The following is a 20972-nucleotide window of genomic DNA, read 5'->3' on the forward strand; positions in this document are numbered from 1 at the left end:
ACACACACACACAGAGATACACACAGACACATACACACACAGAGACACACACAGACACACACACACACACACACAGAGACACACACAGAGACACACAGACACACACAGACACACACACAGACAGACACACACAGACACACACACACACACACTTTTTTTAAAGGCTGAGCTAGTTTATCATATTTAAATGCTGAAATCAAAGACTAGGAGAGGAGAGCAACTGAACCTAGATAAAGGGCAGGAGTAAGGGACGGAGCGAAGTTGCTGAAAAGGCAAAATGCAGTAAAATACAGGACAGAGTGAGAGACTAGCCTTGGGTTGGAAGGAACTCTTCGCCCCATTTCAAATAGAAAGACTGGGAGAGAATGAGTATTGGGGGTAAGCACTAGTCTAGAGAGAGTCATAGACAACCCCCTCCAGGTCAGAGGTCAGGGGTCAGAGGTCTTCAGAAAGGGCTGGGAAGCTGCCAGAAAGTTTAGAATAGACTCTCCATTTTTCTGCCTCTCTTCTTTTATTCTCATCGGCAGCTTGTCTTTTGTTTGTTTTTGTCTTGTTTTGGTTTTTTTTGTTTTGTTTTGTTTTTCGAGACAGGGTTTCTCTGTGTAGCCCTGGCTGTCCTCGAACTCACTCTGTAGACCAGGCTGGCCTCGAACTCAGAAATCCGCCTGCCTCTGCCTCCCAAGTGCTGGGATGAAAGGTGTGTGCCATCACTGCCCAACTGCAGGTTGCCTTTCTCCATCCTCATCCCTCAGAATAGATGGGATGAGGTTCATTCAGACTCTTAATCTCTCAGCCTAATCTCACAACCCCAAAACAGAACAATCTAGGAGCACGGCTTGGATTAGGAATCCACCCCACAGCTCAGTCAATTGTAATTTAGGCACCAGAAGTCTCAGGAAACACACCCAGGGCGATGTGTCTCGAGCATGGATATAGAAAACACAATTCGCAAAGGACGAGCTCGTGGGCTGAAAAGGATGTCTGCCCACAAACTCAAGTCTGTAAAGCTGTGTGATTTCCTTCAACTTCGTATTAATCGCTCTTCTTGCAGCTGTGACGAAACACTTGACAGAAACAGCTTACGGGAGAAAAGGTGTGTGTCTGCCTCATGATCTCAGAGAACCTAAAGTCCGTTGTGGCTGAGAAGGCATGTGCTGGGAGGGAGCCACAAAAGGGAGTGGCTGGGATCTTACATTAGCGTCTGTCCTGGCTGGTTCTGTGTCAACATGACACAGGCTGGAGTTATCACACAGAAAGGAGCTTCAGTTGAGAAAATGCTTCCATGAGATCCAGCTCTAAGGCATTTTCTCAATTAGTGATCAAGGGGGGGAGGGCCCATTGTGGGTGGTGCCACCCCTGGGCTGGTAGTCCTGGGTTCTATAAGAAAGCAAGCTGAGCAAGCCAGGGGAAGCAAGCCAGTAAGTAACATCCCTCCATGGCCTCTGCATCAGCTCCTGCTTCCTGACCTGCTTGAGTTCCAGTCCTGACTTCCTTTGGTGATGAACAGCAATGTGGAAGTGTAAGCTGAATAAACCCTTTCCGCCCCAACTTGCTTCTTGGTCATGATGTTTGTGCAGGAATAGAAACCCTGACTAAGACAGAGTCCAATGGCCCTCCTCACTCCCCCCTCTATGAGGGGACAACAGAGCCAGTCTCGTGAGGGTCACTTGGGGCAGCCACTGCTTCTCAGTTTACGGTGGTAGTGACTGTTAGGATCAGAGGACAGTGTTACACAACATGTACTAACACAACTGTGATTATACTGATGTAGGTCCTGAGGTGGTGACTCAGTCAGTAAAAATCTGCAAGAAAACTTGAAGACCCAAATTCAGATCCTCACTACTCATAAAAAAAGTGGGGTGCAGTAGTACCATTTGTAACCCTAGCACTTGAGAGCAAGAGACAGAATCCCTGGGGCTTGCTGGCCAACCAGACTATCCAATTATTAGCAGCACTTTTGGTGAGAGACCCCGTCTCAAACACACGCGCGTGCACACACACAGACGCACGCACGTGCGCGCTCGTATGTTTTCCTGCATTCATGTGTGTGCACGGCATTGGATCCTAGTGCCATGATGGTCAGAAGAGGGTAGTAGATCTCCTGGAACTGTTGTGAACTGCCTTGTAGGTGCTGGGAACCCAACCCAGGCCTTTGGCAAGTGCAGCCACTGCTCTCAGCTGCTGAGCCATGTCTTCCATCCCAACTAAAACATTTTATTTAGTTAATTTCTGAGATGGTTTCATATATTCCAGACTGGCCTTGAAATGGCTATGTAGCTGAAGACTTCTAACTTGACTTTCGTGCCTCGACTTTCTGAATGCTGAGATTACAGAATACAGATTACAGGCACTACACAGGATTTACACACCTGTGCATAAACCAAGGCTTTGTGCTTGCTAGGCAAGCACTCTTCCAAATGAGCTATTGTCCCCAGTCCCCTAAGGTTGTTTGATGGGAAAACCAGGGTGCGGTCCGTACACCGAAGCCAATGAGCATGGGAGCAAGTCAGATTTCAGAATTTTAACTTTTGATTCCTATTTTTGTCTGTCTTCAAAGTGCCCCAAAGGGGCACCTCAGTATCTCTATATAGGCAATCTAGATTGCCTTCGTTCTGCAATCCTCCTAACCACACGAGGCGACAAAGAAAAACATTATATTTCGACGAGCCCGGAGCACCTCTTCGTCACGCTTCGTCTCCGGGACCCACGGCGCAGGCGCCACTCTGTCGCTTCCTCACGCCTTCGACTGTGGCTTACCGCGCACGCGCGCCCTGGCTTGCAGCCTGGGGCGGGGACACGCCCAGGGGCAGCTCGCACCGCGGTTGGTCGGTAGAGGACACCTGATCGCAGGCTCTTAGCCCGAGCATGCGCAGAGTCACCCAGCGTGCCCAAGACCGCGCGCTGAGGTGTGTGGTGCGCGACCTCACCCGCCCGCCGCGGTCCCCGCCCCTTGGTCTGCCGCTCCGCCCCCGCGGGGCGTCCCGGGCCGCTCGTCCCCTCCGCGGCGGCCGCGCGCGGCCCGGGGTCGCCGTGAGTACTCTCTAGGCTTGCATATGGGGAGGCTGGCGCGGGGATGGGGCGGGGCGGCCGGGCGGCTGGCAAGGTCCGCCCTGCCTGAGGGACCAAGTAAGGGATGCTGACAGGCTTCGCTCGGCTGGGTGGCTGGCGGCGACGAGCCGCAGACAGCTTCTTAACCGGGAAGGCCGGAGCTGAGGGCCTTGGGGGACACCTGGAGAAGAGGCTTCAGGCCCTGCCCTGCCCTGCCCTGCCCTGCCCTGCCCTGCCCTGCCCTGCATGCGCAGGGGTCCTCGCGAGCATCTCCGTCTTCTCCCTTCGCGCTTGCCTGGGTTAGCGCTGGCCCGCGGGTATCGCCCCTCCGCACCCCACTTCGCCCTTTGTTTAGTAGCCTAGTCCTTCTGACACTTGTGTTGGAGTGGAGTTTTCCTCTCCTAGCACGCTGAGCTGGAAGTCGAGCCCAGAATGTAGACATTGAGATTAGCGGCGTCTCTTGACTAGGTATACATTAAAGGATCACTCTGAAAAGTGCCTGTGGACATAGAGAAAAGACCTTTGTGAATCGTCCTCAGGCTTATTTACCGTTGGCATGATCTCATAGAAGTAGACCAAGCATGTTAACGCGAGCTGCCATCACCCAAAAATAAACATTGAGCTTAACAGCACACTTCTCTGGACACTAATAGTCTCTGATCTAGCTCCTCTTGAGAAGTTCCAGATCTCCCCCCACCCCCCCGCCCTGAACTGTTGCCTTAGTTATTACATGGAATATTATTTGGACGTATCAAATGTTCAAGTTATTTACACAAGTTGTGTGACCTCCCTAGGTTGGAGTATTAAATATGTAACATGAAAACTTTGAACTAGGTCATCTTTCTGCCCCCTCCTTTTTTTTTTTTATGTCTATGAATTCCATGATCCACCATCTGCCTTTTCCCACTCTCCAGCTTTTAAATCTACTCTCTCCATCCTCAAGAGAAGGGCAAGTAGTGTTGACGATTCAAGTCTTTCTTACTTAAAACAGTCTGGTTTGAAAAGCTGGTCATTTCGTAACTGTCTTTTCCTTAGAAAAACTCTCCCCCCCCCCCCGGGGTGGGGGCAGCAGCGAGGCGGCAAACTCTGAAGAGACGCTCAGTTTCCCTTGACTTCTGCAGTGAAAGACCTTGAAAAAGTTGGCACTTCTAGCCTACGCTGCCCTCATTCTACTGCTCACCCCAAGACAACCCAGGCTGGACTGAAGTGCTTCCCTCTTCGCCCAGAGCAGCATTTGACTGTTTTCAATCTAAAAGAACCCAAGTCCCAACTTCATAATTGGCGCCTCAGCTGCTCTTGAAGGTGAATGAAGTCTTGATTTTTAAAAAGCATTTTATGTGATTTTTTTGGTCAATGTTTAGTAGCAGCGTTTAAGTTCTTATATTTATCTCCTATTTGGCTTCTCCTATTTAGCAGAGGGATCATTCACTAATTTAGTGAATATGTCATAGAGGCTGAGAACGGAGAAAACAGTAAAAGCTTTGCTTATAGAGTTACAGTTGGGCCGGAGAGATGGCTCAGCGGTTAGGAGCACTGACTGCTCTGCCAGAGGTCCTGAGTTCAATTCCCAGCAACCACATGGTGGCTCACAACCCTCTGTAATGGGATCTGATTCCCCCGTCTGGTGTGTCTGAAGACAAAGTACTCATGTATAGAGAGAGCTTACAATCTGGTGAGGGGATGAGGGTGGGGAAGAAAATAATGTGTGTGGGGGGGAATGCTAGTGTGGGCATTTTATATGGGCAGTCAAGGTGACCTTTGACCGGAGTGTGGATATCTAAAAAGGCATCCTAAAAGGGGAGAACAATAGAGACAAGGTGTGTATTGGGACTATGCTTGCTGTGTTTGAAGAACAGCAGAGAGACGAAGGGAATCTTCCTGTTAACCTTTAGAGTTGACTTTCTAGAGAAAGCGTTTGATTTTATAATTGTAGATTATATTATATATATATTATATTTTAAAATTTCAACTATATCCCCAAAAGTATTATAGGAACCTCTTGTGCATGTCCCTCAGCTTCATCAGGTACCGTTTTGTGTTGCTGTTGTTTGTTCTGTGAGCGGTAGCTCCTGGCTGTCCTGAAACTTGCTGTGTAGACCACACTGGTGGAGAACTCAAAGAGAGCCTTTTGCCTCTGCCTTTAAAAATTCTGGGTCTTGTTTTATTTTTGTTTTTATTTTTTGAGACAGGATTTCTCTTTGTAACCCTAGCCGTCCTGGAATTCACTCTGTGGCCCAGTGTTGCCTTGAATTCACTGAGATCCAAGTGCTGAAATTAAAGGCATGCTCAAACAAAACAAAACAAAAACAAACATTCAAAAGACGGCATGCGCCACCATCACCTTGCACAGTGCTGGGATTAAAGACATGTTCCAACATGCTTGTTTTATAGTTATCAGCATTTTGCCAAACTTATTTCTTCTCCTTTCCCACTTATTTTATTTGGAACTGGGATAATGCTTCATTTTTTAAGTTGAAAACTAAAATTCTGGTTGACCTACAATGAGTTTTTTTTCACACATACCTTACTCATAGCCCCCCCCCAGGAATATTTTAAAGCAATTATCAGATATGAGGTTATCTCATCTCTAAGAGCTTCAGTTGTAATTGACTTTTGCATTTTTTTTTTTTTTTGTCAGTCAGATAGTACTGTCAGCTCAAGAACTGCTATGCAGCGTTTCCTTTGGTGTGTGCTTTATAGCCCCATCCTGGACCAGTTCCTAGGTGTACCTTGGTGTGGGAGAACAGACTTCAGACCCTTGGAAGATGTAATGACTTAGAGAGTTCTCAAGTCTTACCATGCAGCATAACAAATTTAAGGCTTGTTAGAATATCATTGAGTTCCAGCCCTGGTTTTTGACTTCACCAAATCTCAGGGACTAAGGATTAAGAATTGGCATTTTAACAAATTCCCAGGTGACACTGATGCTGTAGGCATACCATTCCACTTAGAACCACTGACATAAAAAACTAAGGCTTGGTAGAATCACATTAAGGACCAAGAACACCCCTGAATTTGGGTTGGGTTAAGTTGAGGTGTATGTAGAGCCAGGAAAGGCTAGACTAGTGATTCCTAACTTTGGCCTAATAAGTAGAGCTTTTAACTGATCTAGCATATAGGCGTAATTCCTGTTAAAATGTACTGATTGGTTATGGGGTATGGGTGTGTGCTAGCTGAAAGTTCCCCAGATAGTCTCAATGTATAGGTATGTTTGTGACAGGATTCAGAGACACTGCAGAAAGCTTTAAAAGCCTGCTGACCGTAGCTTTGACATTATACGTAGTTAAAGCCTTCATAGTTTCGTAGCTGAGTGTTTTTCCTGACCTGATGGGAGTGAAAGCTTCAGTGAGGTTAAGAATAGAGTGAGTGGTATAGGAGGAGGTCTAGGATTAGGAGTGGTAAGGAATGTCTGTTGGATCACTGCTGTAACTACCTGGAAGTTAGCTTCCAAGATGACCCCAGAGCATTGCTTTAGCCATGACAACTCAGACAGTGTCTGTCAGAGTATCCTTAGTGTCATTGAGAACTCTAAATTAGCTAGTTGTTAGAGAATGGCTTGTAGTAATGTTGCTTTTTTTTAAATTTGTTTTTATTTTTATAAATGTGTATGTAGGTGGGTCCACTGGAGTTAACAGCAGTTCTGAGCTGCCAGTCGTGTGTACTGGGAACCCAACTCAGGTCCTCTATAAGAGCGGTTAACAGTGTTAACCACTAAGCCATCTCTCTAGCCATCTTGAGGTTTTGTTTTTGTTTGTTTGTTTGTTTGTTTGTTTTTGTCTTTTCAAGGCAGGGTTTCTCTGTATAGCCCTGGCTGTCCTAGAACTCACTCGGTAGACCAGGCTGGCCTAGAACTCAGAAATCCGCCTGCCTCTGCCTCCCAAGTGCTGGGATTAAAGGCATGCGCCACCACTGCCTGGCTTGAGTTTATTTTTGAGACAGAGTCCTCTTAGTAGTCCAGGCTGACCTCAAACATGTAATCTTCTGTCCCCTCCTCCCCTCCTTTTACTGCTGGGACTATGGGTGTGTACCACAGAGCTCAAAAAAACCTGAAGTTTTAAAAGCAGTAATGAGGGACTAGGGATATGACTTGTTGGTTAAAATGTCTGCCATGCAAGTGTGAGGACTAGAGTGTGGGTCCCTGGAACCTACATAAAGGTCAGGCGGGTGTGGTGGCTGTGTGTGATTCCAGCTCTAGGAATGTGGGGCTAGGATCTCAGCAAGCTGGCTAGCTAGACTAGCTTGTATTGATGAGATACAGGTTTAACTGAGAAACCTTGTCTCAGGCAGAGAATGATTAAGAAGGATTGAAGTCAGCCTTGGAGGCCTATGTACACACACACACACAGATATATATATATATGTAAAGAAAAAAAAAGGCCGGGCGGTGGTGGCACACACCTTTAATCCCAGCACTTGGGAGGTAGAGGCAGGCAGATTTCTGAGTTCGAGGCCAGAGTGAGTCCCAGGACAGCCAGGACTACACAGAGAAACCCTGTCTCGAAAAAAAAAAACCAAAAAAACAAAACAAAACCAAAAAAAAAGTGTAATGGCCCAATATGGAAAGATAGGAGCAAAGAGTCTAAAAGAATCTAGTTCTGGTTCTGAAGGCTGGTGGGGACTCATTGTGAAAGCTGTCCATAAATGAACTCGTTATACACAGAAGCGTTAGCAGCAGCTGGTCCTTCCACTGTTCCTTCTGGTTTTAAGGTTACTGTAACCTTATAAACTAGAGCAGATACTCCAGTCCCAGCTTGCAACTTTGAGTGGAACAGAGAGATATATATTCTATTTGTAGAGTGCTTTCAACTTGGTTAAAGAACTACTAAAATGTGTGTGTGTGTGTGTGTGTGTGTGTGTGTGTGTACACTTTTGTACATGTGTACATGTGTATGTATATTTGCATACATTATACCTCTTTACATGTGTCTATAGATGGGTAAAATATATGTGTGTATATACTACCCAGCTAGTACGTGGTAAACCCAACTGTTATCTGCTTTCCACAGGACAGTGACTTATTGCCACTACAGCAGAGCCTGCCATCTCCAACAGATTGCTAGCACTTATGACATCATCCCCGTCTTTATCTCATTCTGTGGTCTCCTAAATGCTCGTATCGTTGGCCTGGATTCATTTGGTGGTATGGAGGGGTGCTGCTTAGCACTGACCTGAGAGAGTGTGTGAAACCCACTGACCCAATGGTAAGGACTGACTTTTCATCTCTCCTAACTGATCATCTAAGGGGTAGATAAGACAGAAAGCTGACCACCGCTTCCTGGTATTTCCCTGCTCTGGCCCTTTTGACAGTAGTTATCTGAAGTTGAAGGGAGGAGGAGTGTGGAAACATAGATACTTGAGTTGTGTGTAGGACGGTTCTCCTTGAAAGGAAGGAGAAGTAGATGCTCTCGGAGATAGAGTAGTGATGAGAGTTGACTGTGGTGGCTTGCGACTGTCATCCTAGCACTTGGGAGGCTGCAGCAGATGAATCGCTGCAAGGTCCAGGCCAGCCAGGTCTACAGAGTGAGATAACACGTGAAACAGGAGCCGAGGGAGTGATGGGGCGGGGCTTAGGTATGCGCTCCTCTGACCCAGAGTCAGAGCTAGGCTGAAGATAAGACTGGACTCAGGGAGAGAGGAGTGCAGAGTGTGAAAGGATTGTGGCTCCAGTCATCCTGTCCCAAGGAATGCGAGGATCTGTTTCCCTGTCCTTTTATCCTTTTATCTGGTTCATGTAGTAGCAAGGATCTAACAAAGGATGGCACCTCTGTTTCTGTGTATCTCCAGGACATCAAAGGCCAGTTCTGGAACGATGATGACTCAGAAGGGGATAATGAATCAGAGGAGTTTCTGTATGGAGTTCAGGTGAGGCTGCATCCCCAACACTCAGTGTCTGATGGTTTACATTTCATTGCTGGTACACCAAGAAAGAAAGAAGTTCCGCTGAACAGAACGGAACTGAGATGTGATGCTGGTGCGGTCTGATATGCGTCTTTCAGAACTGATTCATTGTCCTTACGCATGCCTAGGACTTGTCATGATCCTACAATAAACGACATCCCTGACAGGAAAGCTACCCATACGTTAGATAGAAATAATTCTTTTCTTCTCTCATTAGCCAGAGAGGGTCATGTCATCTTTAGGATCAAGTCTTAGGTGGCTCCTGGAGAGTATTCATTGTTACCCAGAACACAGTCTTGGGCAAAGCTGCTCAGACTCTCGGAATGTTCTTCAGAGAGAATTCTTCTGACTTTACATAGAAAACAAAGTTTGAGAGGAAAAACTAGAGGTTTAAGTATGCAAACTCTGTAAGCAGACCTGCCTGATGCTCTGCTGCAGTGTTCTTGGGGGGTAGGGGGTGGGGGTGAGAGACTTGTTCCATGAGATCTGTGCTAGGATTACCACCAAGAACCAAGTGTGTGCTGCACTTTATGTCTCCTCTTCCTGGTGTATCTTCAGGTGCTTGTTTGTTTGTTTCTTCTCCGTTGTCTAACTCTGTCTATCCCTGCCACCATCAATAATTTTACTGCTTTATCAGGGGAGCTGTGCAGCTGACCTGTATAGACACCCACAGCTTGATGCAGACATTGAAGCAGTGAAAGAGATCTACAGTGAGAACTCCGTGTCCATCAGGTGGGACTCCATGGTGACAAGGACCTTTAAAAGGCTAGAGTTCCCTTCTGATGGCGTGATGGGCTGATGAACTTATGAGTTTAGTAATAAAAGGTTGTTCACAGTATTTAAACATGGCTGACGGGAGAGTCTAGGGTCAGAGCCACTTCTTAGTTATTCCCTTTCATCCTAAATGCTTCTACGCCATTAGTTTCACCTTTGAGGTAAGAAGCGCTATACTCATGGCCTGACATACAGCTAAGCTCTTGCACCCTTTCTCCTGTAGCCAGGTTCAGTTCTTTACGTTGACTCTGTTGCTTTCTTTCTCTTGCGAGCCTCACCCGTGGTTGTCTGTCTCTGTAGAGAATATGGAACTATCGACGACGTGGACATTGACCTCCACATCAACATCAGCTTCCTCGATGTAAGGAGTGCCGACAGCATGTGCAGCTTGCCGTGGAGTTTTTCATGTAGACTTTGTGTCTTGTTCTTGAGTGCTGTATTTGGAACATATATTCATCTCTGTCTTTCCTAGACTGTCAACAAACAGTGGTGTCTACTATTATGTGCATGTGTGTGTCAGATAGAGGAGACTTCTAGTCCATTTCTCTCCGTTGTAAACCAGAAGTGATTCCTCTTGTTCCTTTAGGAGGAAGTATCTACAGCTTGGAAGGTTCTTCGAACAGAACCTATTGTGTTGAGGCTACGGTTTTCTCTCTCTCAGTACCTTGATGGACCAGGTAAAGGGCAGTGACTTTGGGCAAGTGGGTAACCTGAGTGTGCTCTGAGCCAAAGTCCTAAGTTAACTGAAGTAGAAATAAGACTTTTGTGCTCATCCGTTTCCATTTTCTCTCATATGTCTTCATCCCCAGTCATCTGATCGTGTTCTTCTTGATTTGTGAAACTGTTTCCTTTGAAGATATTTATTCTTCGCACAAACCTCTCATCTTTCTAATGAAGATATCTGACATTTATTAAATGGCTTCTAGAGTCTACTGCTGTCTCAGATTGTTTTTATCCACCATGTAGGCATGCCCAGCTTGTTGACACTTCAACACATTGTCTTCTCCAAAATCCACACCCAAAAACTGAGCAATTCAATTACCTCCCCCATTACAAAATTCTCATCATATTTTAAGTCAATTACAATTCTGTGTTTAGCTACCACATTTATAGCTATCCTTAGCTGGAAGTTGAAAATGTCTGAGCGTATCTAACAGTTCCTATGTCTAGAATCTGAGGAAGCTATCCTACTGAACTGTGACTTTGGACTTTGTAGAAATTAGAGATTGCACATACTGGAATTTTCTTTTCTCTTTGCAGAGCCATCAATTGAGGTTTTCCAGCCGTCGAATAAAGAAGGGTTTGGGTTAGGTCTTCAGTTGAAAAAGTAAGAACTGTTTTTCTTTTGGTCAAAGATGTGTGAGGGAGAAGGACCAAGATATATGTGTGTTAGTCAGCTTTCCATTTCTGTGACAAAATACCTGAACTATTCAGCGTAGAAGGAAGAAACGTTTACTTTAGTTCACAATTTGAAGGTGTCAGCCTACAGTGCTTGATCTAGTTAGATCTCTGACAGCACACTGATGTATCATTGCAGAAGCATGTGGTAGAAAGGATCTGTTGAACTGACAGTGGCTGACAAACATGGACAGACAGACAGACACATACACACATGAGGGGTCAGGGGACCAATCTGCCTTGCAAGAGCGTAACTTCCTTCTGCCAGTTCCTACCTCCCAAATACTCCCCCACTTCCTGACAATGCCACAAACTCAGGGATAAGCCTTCAGCATGTTAATCTTTAGGGGACAGTCACAGTCCAGACTATAACAACAAATATGTCAGAGCTTTGAATGTCATGTTTTCTTCTAAAAAAATCTTCTCAAATATTCCTAGAAATTGTTAAAATAAAATTGGGAAGCCAGACTTACCATTTTGGAGGGAAAGCCTGTGATTTTTGGGTGTCTAACATGACACTTTCTGGAAACTCAAGGAGAGGCTCTTCATTACCTAATGCTTAAGAAAAAGTACAATCCTGGAAACAGCCGCACTCTTGTTTCTTAGAAAGGCTCCAGGGGCTTAGACACGTGTAAAATCCTGAATGTAGTAAGACTTTCATGCTGAAGGTCTGATATTCAAGTGTTTGGCACACAAAAGGAACTGGAGCACATGTCCTACCTTCTCTTCCCTACCTCTGGAGGTCAACACAGATTTAACAGTTTAGAAGGACACAGAGGAAGATGTAGTGGATAGGGAGGGAAGGGATATGTGTGAAAGAATGAAAGGAAGAAGATTAATGGGTTTTAAATATGGCTAAGAATTATTCATATAGACAGACTGAGTGGCTGACACTCTCAAGAACACAGTCTCAGAAAGCAGCTTGTGTGTAGGGAGTCGTAGATGATAAAGTGCAAGAAATGAAAGCTTCTAATCCAGGAAGATACTGAGCTTTTGGCTTGGGGACACTGAAATATGGTTGGTTTGTTTGTTTAATTATATATGTATTATGTGGGCATGTTTGTGTCATAAAACAAGTGTCACAGTGTGTGTATGTAGATCAGAATAGAACTTGTGGGAGTTGATTGTCTCTTTCTACCATGTGGGTCCCTGGAATCAAATTCACTCAAGTTTTATTTATTGAGCCATCTTATCGACCTCTGTTGAAATGTTGGTTGCTGAGTTTTTGCTTTTAGTTGTTATTGTTGTGTTTAAGATTTATTTATTATTATTCTATGTGTATCATTATTTTCCTTACATGTGTTTAAGTGTGGTAATGCCTGTGGAAGCCAGAAGAGGTTGCTGGATCACCTGGACCTGGAGTTAAAGAGCGGTTGTCAGAGCCCATATGGGTTCTGGCAACTGAACCCTGCTCCTCTAGACGACAAGCCAGCACTCTAAACCACAGAGCCATCTCCAGCCTCCATTGAAAGGCTTTTAGCAAAGAAAGGACATGGTCTGGTTTAGTTTTCAAAAACCACTCTTGCAGCATGCAAAATACTACAGTAATTTTCCTTTGTTTAAAAAGTTTTTTTTATTGTTGGCTGGTGGTGGTTCATGCCTTTTATCCCAGAAGTAGAGGCAGGTGGATCTCAGAGTTAAGGCCAGCCTGGTCTCTATAGATTGAGTTCCAGGACAGCCAGGGCTACACAGAGAAACCATGTCTCTAAAGAAACGAACACCAACAAAACTAGAGTTATTCATTTTATTTTACATGTGAATGTTTTTCCTACATATAGGTAGACAGAAGATTTACAGGATATAAACTTAGTAATGCTTAGGCTGATTTAGATACATTGAATGTTCTAAGAATCCAGAAATACTGGAAAACTACTCCTGGTTTCTAGCCCACATATCTGGGTAGCCTTATACTACTAATAAGGACATAAGAAGACAAAAATGTTTGTAGGATAAGAATTTTAAACATGCTGTTAAAGGGCATCTTTGGAATATAGGAAGTATTCAGTTTGCAATGTATCAACTTGATAAGTTACAGCAGCAGTTAGGGTTGGAGACAAGCATCAGAATGGGAGGGACTTACTAACCGTAGACGTGTGACTGTTAAAGGAGAATGGAAGGGTGAAAAGAAAATAGAATCCGGAGCTGGAGAGATGGCTCAGTGGTTAAGAGCACTGACTGAGGTCCTGAGTTCAATTCCCAGCAACCACATGGTGGCTCACAACCATCTGTAATGGGATCCATTGCCCTCTTCTGGTGTGTCTGATGACAGGACAGCGTATGCACATACATAAAAATAAATAAATATTAAAAAAAAATAGAATCAAGGGCAGACGATGTCTCAACACCTGAAGTATCCAAGAAGCCTTCAAGAGGGTAGACAGGGAAGAAGAAACACAAAAATGAGGTCAGAGGATTCTGGACCCTCTCAAAGTACAGCTCAGAGGCAGAGCATTTACCTAGCTGAAATGTAGGGAAATGAAGTATTTTATTGAGTTTAGGAAAAGAGGTGTGATCATGGTCCCTAAAGTCAAGAAGAGGCGGAGCTAGATCCCAAGGAGAGAAGTCAGTCTTATCCAGGAGGATGGATCACCTTGTCTCCAGAGAACGAAGGGCTGGAGATAAAGAGCTGAAGTAAAAATAGATTTTGTATTTGGATTCAAAAATTAGGGAAACAGACACCTCATGATTTTCTCTAATGAGAAGTAAAAGAGATGATTGGTTATAGTAAAGAGATGATTGGTTGAGTTTGAAGAAGCTGTTGAGGTTTTATCTCAATATCCTACAAAGAACTTGTCAAGGACAAATGATTTTCAAGTTGGGTTGTAAGGTAAAGACCATAAATCCAGGGATTAACCTAACACTCATGGTACCTCATGGCCATAGTTACTGCACTATTTAGAGGACAGAAGGTTATATTCTCTTCTATCCTAACTCCTCTGTTGTGTTCTCAATGTAGTTATCTGTGGCATTCAACCTTTCCAGACTAAAGGTTTACTTTTATAGTTACTCCAGAAATGCTCTGGCCCATTGGGTTAGGTAATGGGAGTGATTGTTCGTAGGATGATGGAGGTGCTTGAGGGCAGTGTTTCCATGTTCCAGTGTTATATCAAGGAGGCTTTAGTCGCACGTTATTCTTCTGCCTGATCTTGCTTAATTTCCTTGATCTCCCAGAATCCTGTGTATGTTTACATCCCAACAATGGAAGCATCTGAGCAATGATTTCTTGAAGACCCAGCAGGAGAAGAGGCACAGTTGGTTCAAGGCAAGTGGTACCATCAAGAAGTTCCGAGCTGGCCTCAGCATCTTCTCACCCATTCCCAAGTAAGTATTTCCCTAGAGTTGATCATTTCCAAATATCTGTCGTTTCCTTCTTGAATGCCTAGATTAATTTCTTCTGTGTTTTCTCTGAGTCCACTAAATTCTGTACCTGAAGCTACTAATAATAACACATGGTCCTGGTCTTTATATCCTTACCCTTCTGCTTTGATTCAATATTTGTAACTCATCCCTTGTGTAAAGCACAATATCTAGCTTTTGGAGGCATGTGTATTTGTTTTCCCTATTTTTTTTTAAAGTTTTTGTTTGTTTGTTTAATGGGTGTTTTGCTTGTTCTATGTGTGTGTGTGGTACCCTCTGAAACCAGAAGAAGGTGTTGACTCCCCTGGAATTAGAGTTACTGATGGCTGTAAGCTGCCATGTGGGTGCTTGGAATCAAACCTGGGTCCTTTGCAAGAGCTGAGCCATCTTCCTAGCCCTTCATCTTTCCATCTTATCTTCAGCTCTCTTCCTTATTTCTTGTCATAAAGACAGTAATAGATAGTAACTTCTTGCTTATATGTAGAGTGTACTGATTTCTAGGCTCTGGAAATAAACATTGCTCCATTCTTTGACCCTGATTCTATAGTTCTACACTTTAGTATCTTGTGATCTCCAAAGGTAAACTCAAAGCTACATTTGTAGTGTCCCAGGGATCACTATGGATGGTTAGACAGTTGACATTAGGTGAGGTTTAGGATGCAACTACTTGCCTAGCATAGTATTGAATGCTTAGTCCTCCTCTCACACAACAAAAGATGATCATATCATCTTCAGAGAATATACTTACCATTCTTAGCCTTAATGACATGGTTGCTTAGGCTCTGCCTCTAGCTTTCTTCTGTGCCACAACCTAAGAACATAAAAATAATGATATGCAATTGTTACTCTGTTTGACACTTTAGGATAACAGTAGACTGTCTCTTGGATTTGTGATCATTTGTGGCCTATGATGTTCTTTTCTCTACTCTTCTAGAGTTCATAGTGAATTCCAAGTTTGTGTGTGTGTGTGTGTGTGTGTGTGTGTGTCTCTCTGTGTGTGTGTCTGTATGTCTCTGTGTCTCTGTGTCAAGACAGGGTTTCTCTGTGTATCCTGGCTGGCATGGAACTCACTCTGTAGACCAGGCTGGCCTCGAACTTACAGAGATCTTCCTGCATTTGTCTCCACTGCTCAGCCTTGATTACTCTTTCTTTGCTCTTTCCCGGAAGGTCTCCCAGTTTTCCTATCATACAGGACTCCATGCTGAAAGGCAAACTGGGTGTACCAGAGCTTCGAGTTGGACGCCTTATGAATCGCTCCATTTCTTGCACTATGAAGAACCCCAAAGTAGAGGTGTTTGGCTATCCCCCCAGCCCCCAGGCAGGTCTCCTGTGCCCCCAGCACGTGGGCCTCCCTCCCCCAGCACGGACTTCTCCTTTGGTACATGGGCTGGGGATGGATTGATGTGGGCATCAGAAGGGTGGGGGTGGGAATGAAGGGGGTAACTTTTCAAAGGGTTCTAAGGGGTGGAGTGGGGTAGAGCTCTCCAGTAAAGCCCAGACATACATCCTGAATGCATAGAATGGTATAGTTTTTAACTACTAAATACTTGCATCTAAACTGTCATATCTGATAGGTTTGTCTGATAGTGGTTTATAAGACAGTCTGGAGATTGACGTGCCAAGGAGAATTCATATATAATGTAGGTCATGGTTACTACTTGGTAGTAAGTTGCCGTGTGAGCCTATTTTAGCTTTGAAGATGGTTAAAGACAGGTGAACTTGCCGGGCGGTGGTGGCACACGCCTTTAATCCCAGCACTTGGAAGGCAGAGGCAGGCAGATTTCTGAGTTCGAGGCCAGCCTGGTCTACAGAGTGAGTTCCAGGACAGCCAGGGCTATACAGAGAAACCCTGTCTCAAAAAAACCAAAAAAAAAAAAAAAAAAAAAAAGACAGGTGAACTTTTTCAGAAACTTTAATAAAACCTTCTAAAGATTTTTCCCGCCTTGTAATTACTTAGGCTGATCTGAGCTAAGGCTTAGCAATTGTAGGAGAATCCTGGGTTGTGGGTATGAATGAGGTGTGTTTAAGTCTCACTTAATTGGAGACTAATGGACTCTCTCTCTCTTGTGCTCTTCCTAGGTCAGTGGTCACTGCAAGAACATCCCCACTCTGGAATATGGATTCCTTGTCCAGGTAAACAAGTCCAGATCTTTTTCCAGGGTTCTTCCCTGTTGCTCACCCATCTAGCTGCCTAAATTTCCTAGCTCTTGAATTACTTATTTCCTGAGTTGATTTGTTCCCAGAACTATATTGGGTATTGACGGAGTAAATAAGAGAAAAGCGAGCTTGTATTCCATCCTTCAGAGGGGCACAGCATTACTGAGAGCATTTACAGCCGTGATTCTTAACCTTCCTAGTGCTGAGACTCTTTAGTACTGGCCCTTACGTTGTGGTGACCTCCAACCATAAAATTATTTTTGTTCTACTTCATAGCTGTAGTTTTGCTACTATTATGAATCGTAATGTAAATATCTGTGTTTTCCATTGATTTTAGGTGACCCTTGTGAAAGGTTTGTTATACTCCCAAAGGAGTCTCAACCCTCAAGCTTAAAACCACTCACTTATAGGCTAAATAACTAGCCCATAAACATGTACATGGGGACAGCCTGATTTATACACAAGAACAAGTTAAGAAGGTGTTAAGTAAATTAAAAAAAATAAAATAAAACCAAGTAGTTTAAGATATTTCTGTAAGAGCTCTGGATTTGTGCCATCTTTTGTGGTGTGTGTGTGCACGTGTGTGTGTGTGTGTGTGTGTGTGTGTGTGTGTGCGCGCACGTGTGTGTGTTGATGGACTGATTGCCTCAGGTGGTGGAAATGACTTAGGCTCTGCCCTCCAGCATCTAATCTGGGATTGAATACTTACATTCCACGAATAAAAAGTCTATAATGACTATAACCACTTCAACTGATTAATCAGTACCTGTTAATAAAATACTTTCATGGGATCCTGTGAAATGGCTTAGCTGGTAAATTCACTTATTTGCAAGCCTCAGAATGCACGCTAAGGTGCAAGGGCAGTCTCTCTGTGTAACGGCCCTGGCTGTCTTGGAACTCACTCTGTAGACCAGGCTGACCTAGAACTCTCAGTGAACCACCTGCCCTTGCTCTCCGAGTGCTAGGATCAAAAGCATGCACCACCAGTACCTGGTTTAGAATTGTACTTTTTAAGTTTAATTAATTAGAGGGGGAGAGTGTGTATGTGTGCATGCATGCACACACTTGTGTACCATAACACTTATGTGAAGGGCAGAAGACACTGTTGGGAGTTGGTCCCAGTAACTCAGGTTCACAGGCTTGACGCCTTCTCCCAGAATTTGAATACTCCCATGGATAAATCTCATTTCTTGCAACATACCAATGAGGTGCATAATGTACCACTTTATAAATGAAGACAAGAAGGCTGTTATCTGACTCTCCTAGTTATACTCGATAGTAAATAGCTGCTCTAGGTGTCAACTCAAGAGTTCTATCTCAAAGTCATACTGTTCTTACCTGTACAGTAACAAGGAGAGTTACCAGTGTAGTGAGGCCATCAGTTTAAGGTCGAGATCTAAGGTAGAAAAGCTTAAATTATCTCCATCATCTCAAAAAAACCCAAGAAACATCTATAACTTCAAAAGATGTGGCCTCTGTTGTCTCTCCAGATTATGAAGTATGCAGAGCAGAGGATCCCAACGTTGAATGAGTACTGTGTGGTGTGTGATGAGCAGCATGTCTTCCAGAATGGGTCCATGCTCAAGGTACAGGCCCTGCTCTGACCCTCTCTCCCTTCTTCCTAGGCCTGTATTAAAGGATAAGTTCTGTCCTCGATCCTGGGAACTCTAGAAATGAGTGTTTTCTTAGAAAACCTAGTTTTCTCTGGATTATAACCAGGGATCTGGTATTGACCAGGGTGTACTTGGCTATTCCCAAATCTCAGTGGGTAAGCAGAACACTTAGCTGTAAGTTATAGTCTGTGTCTGTATGTAAGAGTAAGGAGCAATGCTCTGGAAACTCAGAAGAGAGAACCTCTAACTACCTTCAAGACCAGAGAAAATTTTATAGGTAGACAAAAATCACTCAGACTTACTAGTAAGGCATTTAAATTTCGATTGATAGTCCCCTTCACCATACCCTGCCCTCCCCAGATTCTTGCCTTACTCTAGAATTGCATAAAGTCAGTTCTATCTCTCCCTACATTTTCTCAATACACAAGGCAAAGCTCCACTGTCTGTTTATGTGTCCCTTTAGCCAGCTGTCTGTACTCGTGAGCTATGTGTCTTCTCCTTCTACACACTGGGAGTCATGTCTGGAGCTGCAGAAGAAGTGGCTACAGGAGCAGAGGTAGGAAAAAGACACTGGGGAATTGGGATCAAAAAGAGGCCAAGCATGGTGGCACATGCCTTTAATCTCAGGATTTGGAAGAGGCAGGGGGATCTCTGAATTTGGGGCCAGCCTGGTCTCCATAGTAAGTTCCAGTGCAACCAGAACTATATAGCAAGACCCTGTCTCAAAACAAAGCCAAAAAAGGCAAAGGAACCCAGCAATTTCATTCCTTGGAATTTAGCCTCCAAATATACTTTTATGTTTAATGATGTTCACTACAATATAAAGCTTATAATAAGACAAAAATGGATAATAGACTCTGTAGGAGGTCCATTCAAATTATAGCCTATCCCTGCATTAAAAATACTGAACAGGGGGGCTGGAGAGATGGCTCAGTGGTTAAGAGCACTGACTGCTCTTCCAGAGGTCCTGAGTTCAAATCCCAGCAACCACATGGTGGCTCACAACCATCTGTAATGAGATTTGATGCCCTCTTCTGGTGTGTCTGAAGACAGCTACAGTGTACTCATAAATAAAATAAATAAATCTTTAACAACAACAAAAAAAATACTGAACAGATGTTATTTATACACATCAAGTTGTAATACACAGTTATGTCCGAAATCAAATACCAAGTCAGGCTTGGGGTAGTGATATGTTCCTTTAGCTGCCTAGCTGCTTGGAGGGACAAAGCAGGAGGGTTTCTTCAGTTAAAGAGTTGCAAGTGCTTACTTAGCAGAGGTGAGGTCCTCTGTTCATTTACAGCCCTCTTTGCTCAAGAAGGAAAGAACAAATAAGTATTTGTATATCAGAATATCTGGAAGGCTACTCATCAAATTTTATAGTTACTTGGGAGCAAATGAATTTGTTTGGGGAATTAAGAGATGATATTTCTTTTCTTTAATTATTTTGCTAGTATTTGAACTTCAGGTAAAGATTTATTTTTATTTTATGGGTATAAATGTTTTTCCTGCATGTTTGTATGTGTACTCTGTGGGTGTCTGATGACCACAGATGTCAGAAGGAAGGTATCAGACCCTTTAGAATTGGAGCTACAGACTGTCGTATGTGGGTGCTGGGAACTGAACCCTGGTCTTCTGCAAGTGTGTCAAGTATTCCTACTCATTGAGTCATTTCTATAGCCCTAGTGTTTTTGTATAATTTTGTGTTTTTATAATTAGAAAGGCATGAAAAAGTATTTGTAGTCTGGGACCTCTTGGCTCCCAGAGCTAGGCGGTCATTTAGTTTCCCCTTTCTTTTCTCCTAAGGTGGTAGATCTGCTGGTGGCCATGTGTAGAGCAGCTTTGGAGTCCCCTAGAAAAAGCATCATCTTCGAGCCTTACCCCTCTGTGGTGGACCCCACTGATCCCAAGACTCTGGCCTTTAACCCTAAGGTATGATTGTTTGAGAAGAGAAAGCTAATGAACAGAAATGGTAAATGGTGGGTGGTTGGATTGTCATTTCAATACATACAGTTTAAGTAAAGGACAGAAAAATGGAACACTTGGTTCTTGGGTAGTCTTTAACTCTAGGGTTAGTCTGACAAAAAAGCTGGGCTTGTCAAAAGAAGGGGAAAAAAATAGAACCTGTTGTAATCATGATGGTTTGGACATAGGTGTGGACTAGATGTGGTGGTTCATACCTGCGGTCCCAGCACTTGGACTGAGGCAGGAGAATTGCTTATGGTTTGAAGCCGGCCTAGATTACATTGTAAACTTCAGACTAACTTAGGCTATACTCTGAGATCATGACTGGAAGGAAAGTACAGCAGAACAACAGTGAAGGAGATAGGCTTTTTGGGAGCCATTCCATCAGAAGATCTTTGGCTTCCTAGTAGAATAGTGCTAGGAAGGTACTTGATCTTTCTCATTTTCAACTGCCCTGCCTGTAAAAGGGTGTAGTAGTTATTTTGTGGATTGTTATAAAAGTGAGAGATAATGTATATAAAATACCCCATGGGGTTCTCCAGAAGACAGCTAAAAGCCTGTGAATAACTGTAAATATATTCCATTCATACACATGTGAATTATAGAGGGGAAGTTTATTATGTGGAATAATCCTGTCTACTTAGAGAGGCTAAGAAGTCCCCATATCTACTCAGCAAGCTGGAAGCTCCAGAGAGCCTATGTTGAATGATGTTCTGGTTTCAGTCCAGAGGCTTGAGAACTGGACAGGCTCAAGACTCACAG

At 43.9% G+C, this 20972-nt stretch overlaps 1 protein-coding gene across 5 annotated transcripts in view; it reads left to right on the plus strand.

Moving 5' to 3' along the window:
- Window positions 1-4119: 4119 nt before the first annotated feature.
- Parp6 (poly(ADP-ribose) polymerase family member 6) overlaps window positions 4120-20972 on the plus strand; it is a 32374-nt gene continuing 15521 nt past the window's right edge. For 3 of the 5 annotated variants that reach the window (XR_003712309.1, XR_003712310.1, XM_028774429.1), the window contains exons 1-13: window positions 4120-4350; window positions 8055-8249; window positions 8833-8910; window positions 9584-9678; window positions 10021-10081; window positions 10307-10397; window positions 10981-11047; window positions 14290-14439; window positions 15643-15853; window positions 16555-16608; window positions 18123-18218; window positions 18709-18801; window positions 20052-20177. Coding sequence is in view for 1 of the 5 variants with exons in the window: in XM_028774429.1 (XP_028630262.1) it covers window positions 8247-8249; window positions 8833-8910; window positions 9584-9678; window positions 10021-10081; window positions 10307-10397; window positions 10981-11047; window positions 14290-14439; window positions 15643-15853; window positions 16555-16608; window positions 18123-18218; window positions 18709-18801; window positions 20052-20177 (1125 nt within the window). In the remaining 4 variants the exon portion in view is untranslated. Of the gene's footprint in view, window positions 4351-8054; window positions 8250-8832; window positions 8911-9583; window positions 9679-10020; window positions 10082-10306; window positions 10398-10980; window positions 11048-14289; window positions 14440-15642; window positions 15854-16049; window positions 16116-16554; window positions 16609-18122; window positions 18219-18708; window positions 18802-20051; window positions 20178-20972 lie in introns of all 5 variants that reach the window. The other 2 variants (XR_003712307.1, XR_003712308.1) reach the window with 1 other exon arrangement.

The sequence above is a fragment of the Grammomys surdaster genome, unplaced genomic scaffold (assembly GCF_004785775.1).
Source record: "Grammomys surdaster isolate TR1022 unplaced genomic scaffold, NIH_TR_1.0 241, whole genome shotgun sequence".
Classification (NCBI taxonomy): Eukaryota; Metazoa; Chordata; class Mammalia; order Rodentia; family Muridae; genus Grammomys; species Grammomys surdaster.